Source organism: Staurois parvus, unplaced genomic scaffold (assembly GCF_062004578.1).
Source record: "Staurois parvus isolate SC_StPar_1 unplaced genomic scaffold, SC_StPar_1.0 ptg001417l, whole genome shotgun sequence".
In the NCBI taxonomy this organism is placed as follows: domain Eukaryota; kingdom Metazoa; phylum Chordata; class Amphibia; order Anura; family Ranidae; genus Staurois; species Staurois parvus.
In genome coordinates, this window is record NW_028319213.1 from 77,990 (window position 1) to 82,993 (window position 5,004).

Below are 5,004 nucleotides of genomic sequence, written 5' to 3' on the forward strand. Positions count from 1 at the left end.
AAGACATATGGTATTTAACAACATACATTTTTCACCAAAAAGGTTTAGGTACAGTTTAACCTCTTCAATACCGGGCACTTTTACCCCCTTTCCTGCCCAGGCCAATTTTCAGCTTTCAATGCTGTCGCACTTTGAATGACTATTGCACAGTCATGCAACACTACCCAAACTAAATTTTTATCATTTTGTTCACACAAATAAAGCTCTCTTTTTGTGGTATTTGATCACCTTTGGGTTTTTTAAATTGTTTGCTAAATAAACCCAAGATCACAAAAATTTTTGAAAAAAACAAACAAGTTTCTCTCCATTTCTGTTATAAAATTTTTCAAACAAATAATTGTTCTTCATAAATTTAGGACAAAATGTATTCTGCTATATTTATTTGGTGAAAATAACCCACATCAGTGTATATTGTTTAGTCTGCAGGAAAGTCCACACACTGTGGTATATATCTGAAAATTGATCAATCCTGCTGTACTGATGGCCAATTTCATTTCTTGAGGCCAAAAAATGCCAAAACAGTATAGATATGCACCAAATGACCTCATTTTGGAAAGTAGACAGTTGAAGGTATTTAGTAAAAGTCATGGCAAGTTTTTTTGAAGTTGTAATTTTTTGGAAAATGAAGAAATGTAAAAAAAGGTCACAATTTTTTTTTTTTTTTACATACTGTCACCAGTGCAGTACAGCATCATCGTATAACTGGTGTGTCAGTGATCAGGGACATTGACTGATAATTTTTTTTTTAATTTCTTTTTTTTATATGATTGTTCTTTTTATAATACACGGTGACCAGAGCAATATAATGTTATCAAAGTAACATTGTACTACTGTGGGGAAATTATCAGTATTTTTTTTTTTTTTTTTACACATTATGATTGCTTATAGCAATGAATTTAATTGCTATAAACAAGCATTTGACTGAATGAAATTGATTCATTGTTTGTTTTGTCATGATTAGCCACCGCTAATCACATGACACAGATGGGCTATGATTGGCTCAGTCTGTATAATGTGATCACTGTGACCAATCAGAGCTAGCAACACAATTGTATTCAATGGATGGCATGAAAGGAAGCCATCCATTGCCCACAATTGTCATGTGACCTGCTGCGATTGGTCACAGCAGTCACATAGTATTGACAATGGGCCGATACATAAATCAGTCATCAGCAGTATCCAATGGACACAGCCAGTGACAGATCTCGCTGCAGCACAGCCTGCACGTGCACGCAAGGCAGCGATCCAAGAGAACGTTGTATGACATCCCCTGGATCGACGAAAGTCCCACCCAGCCATCGTACTATAGACCAGGGGGGATCTAGTTATTGTCTGAGCCATTTATTATTTATTTCAGGTACTTATATAGCGCCATCAATTTACACAGCGCTTTACATATAGATTGTACACCCCTTGAGGGTTAGGGACTGATGTGAATGTACAATATAAGGTCCCTAACTCACATTCATACACATACTAGGGCCAATTTAGACAGGAGCCAATTAACCTACCAGCATGTCTTTGGAGGGTGGGAGGAAACTGGAGTACCCGGAGGAAACCCACACAGGCAGAACATGCAAACTCCAGGCAGGTGGTGCCGTAGTTGGGATTTGAACCGGCATCCCTAGTACTGCCAGGCAGAAGTGCTAACCATTTAGCCACTGTGCTGCCCATTTGATTGCAGTTCCCTAAGGTGATTAGATCCCGACTGCATGTCAGACTTCCTTTGATAGTATATGGTCTTCTTTACTAAAAAAATTATTTAGGAGTAAATAAACATATCTAAGTATTTGTATCCTAGCTTTTCACACAAACTATCATTTGTGTATTTTTGTGTATTTAATGTGTATTATTATTATAATACAGAATTTATATAGCGGCAACAGTTTGCACAATGTTTTATTGTAAATGATACAACCAAAGGAAACATTTCTACGAGAATATTTCACATCTTATTCAATTACACAAATTAGCAACACAATTTTCTTTGTGATACACAGTATGTTCTGTGTCCTTTTCTATAGCTGATTCTTTAAGGCAGCTCGAGTTACAGCCTCAGCTTCAACCAGCCTATGAACATGTAGAAACGCCCCCTCTGCATTCCAAGCCTGGAGATTTTCAGTTTCATTTCTCCCCCATTCTGTCGGCCATGGCGTCTGCTGGTCTAAGAAAGGAGCTGGAATGTTCTGTTTGCCTGAACATTTATACTGATCCTGTTATGCTGAAATGTGGACATAACTACTGCCGAGACTGTATTAATTGCGTATTGGATACCCAGGATGGATCTGGAGAATATTCCTGCCCTGAATGCAGAGAAGAGTTTCAGAATCGACCTGCACTGCACAGGAACATAACACTGCGTAACATAGTGGAGAATTTCCACTCTACTCAACCAGATCAGGAGGAGACCCGAATCTTTTGTTCTCACTGTTTGGACTCTCCTGTAGCTGCTGTTAAATCCTGTCTTCATTGTGAAGTCTCTTTGTGTGATAAACATCTGAGTGTCCACAAACGGTCACCAGAACATGTCCTATCTGACCCCACCACTACCCTGGAAGTGAGAAAATGCTCTATCCACAAGAAGATCCTGGAGTATTATTGCACTGACGACTCTGTCTGTATCTGTGTGTCCTGCTGTCTGATTGGAGAACACAGAGGACATCAGATGGAGTCATTAGATGAGGCCTCTGAGCAGAAGAAGATGCAGCTGAGGAATGTTCTACAGAAACTGATGATGGAGAGAGAGGAGACTGAGAAAAGAGTTCAGAGTCTGCAGGAACATGGAAGGCAAGTAGAAAGTAAATCAGCTGGTGAAAGAGAGATAGTCACTGCCTTATTTATAGACCTCAGGAGACAGCTGGAAGACCTGGAGAAGAGAGTCCTGAGTGAGATTTCCAGGCAGGAAAAGGAACTTTCCTTCTCAATTTGTGATATGATACAGCAGCTGCAAATAAAGAAGGATGAGCTGTCCAAGACGATGCATCACATTGAGGAACTGTGTAACATGACAGACCCAATAACTGTCTTACAAGACTCAGACCCATCTGATTTCTATGATCCCCAGGGAAAAGATAATGAGGCCAAAAATGAACATAAGCCCCTCCATGATGGTGCAAATCTAGATGTGACTGGCATCTCACAGACATTACACATGGGTTTATTTGATCTAATAACAGAGGTAAACAAAGGAATTTATGTTGAGAAAGCTTCAGACATAATACTAGATGTAAACACGGCAAGTAATAATCTACATATATCAGATGACAGGAAATCTGCATTCAAATCTGAGAGAAGTCAGAAGCGCCCAGGAACACAAGAGAGATTTCAGTTTTACCCTCAGGTGATAAGTAATTGCAGTTTCTCCTCTGGGCGTTATTACTGGGAGTTGGATGTTGGGGGTTCAGAGAGTTGGAGAGTCGGTTTGTGTTACCCCAGTATGGACAGGACAGGAGATAAATCACATATTGGAAATAATGAGAAGTCCTGGGGTCTGTACAGAGTTAACAGCCAGTATGTGGTGATACATGACAGTAAAAAGATCCAGTTACCTACCAATCTCTCCATTGACAGAGTCAGGATATATCTGGATTTTGAGGCAGGGCAGATCTCCTTTTACAATCTGTGTCACCCAATCCACCACCTCCACACCTTCACCACCAGTTTTGAAGAACCCCTTCATGCTGCGCTTGGTGTATGGAAAGGTGGTATAAAAATATTTGGGGGTAATCAGGAGATGTGAGAAATTTGTCCGAACAGAGATGGCACCAAAAGGAGATCGGGAATTTGGACTAGTAGAATATTCAGCAGATGGAACAAGAACACATCACTAAAAAGAACAGGACAACTGCATTTTAAAAATGCTAAAATCCTCCTGTGTATTGTGACACAACAAGGTACACAGAGAAGGTTTCGGAGAGGCAACATGTCCTTTGCCAGTAGCTATGTACAGGTAATAGCAAAGAAACGTTTATAGAGAAAGTGATAAACATACTTGCAAATGCAGTCAGAACAGCTGGAATGCAGGGTCAACACTTGACCGATTTGTGGACAGCAGTCCTGTTGTGACACTAACACTTGATCAACTTAAGAGCCTATGCAAAAATAGGGGATTATGCAAATACCCATGATACCAATATTGGGAATAAAGACTTCTCTTTTTGGCAGCCTCCTTTAGCATGCTGTCTCTGGTAGTCTCCTGTTGCATGTCTTTAACATCTGGCAGTCTCCTGTAGCATACCTGTAACCTCTAACATTCTCCTATAGTGTTTATGTAACCTCTAGCAGTCTCCTGTAGCATGTATGTAACGTCTAGCAGTCTCCTGTAGCATGTATGCAACCTCTAGCAGTCTCTTGTAGCATGTACTGTATGTATCCTCTAACAGTCTCCTGTAACATGTCTGTAACCACTAACAGTCCCCTTTAGAATGCCTCTACCACCTTACAGCCTCCTGCAACATGTTCAAAGCCTCAGATAATCACTTGAAACATCACAGTATCTTTTAACATGGAAGAGACAAAATAGAGATAGGGATGTGGTCATTGAAAGGCTGCAGTAGAGCTCCAGGAACTGGCAATGTTGTGTGGCAGTGTTGTCTAGATCATATGAAGAGCCAAACAGAATCACAAGTCATTAGGCAGATAAATGGTGATATATGCACTAAAAAGTGTGTTTGCTCAAAGATCTGCTTAACAGTGAGTTTGTATTGTCATGTGCTGTACAACGTATTGTCCTGTGTTACTCATGGTTTTAGACTCTGGGTGATTCTCTCTTATTGCTTCTTTAAAACTAGATGACTCTCCCTCTTCACTGACCCTGAAATGCTCTGTTTGGCAATCACATTAACACCCATCTGACATCTCCCTACAGAAGGTCTATACATGGCAGAATTCCTATATGGTGTCACTTGGTGGGAACTCTGGAGTACATCACAGAATATTGCCCCTAACATTAAATAGTAAAACAATATGTGAAAAATATGTGAACCACATCCTACTGTTGCTTTG

At 40.1% G+C, this 5,004-nt stretch overlaps 1 protein-coding gene across 1 annotated transcript; it reads left to right on the forward strand.

Annotated features, from left to right (window-relative positions):
- The first annotated feature begins 2,106 nt into the window (after positions 1-2,106).
- LOC149436147 (E3 ubiquitin/ISG15 ligase TRIM25-like) lies at positions 2,107-3,951 on the forward strand. The gene has a single exon (XM_089661953.1). The coding sequence runs from the start codon at positions 2,150-2,152 to the stop codon at positions 3,737-3,739; it is 1,590 nt and encodes a 529-aa protein (XP_089518079.1). The 5' UTR covers positions 2,107-2,149; the 3' UTR covers positions 3,740-3,951.
- Positions 3,952-5,004: the final 1,053 nt, after the last annotated feature.

What these genes read in the sequence shown, in the direction of transcription:
- LOC149436147 (XM_089661953.1), top strand. Translation starts at nt 2,150, where the DNA reads ATGGCGTCTGCTGGTCTAAGAAAGGAGCTGGAATGTTCTGTTTGCCTG.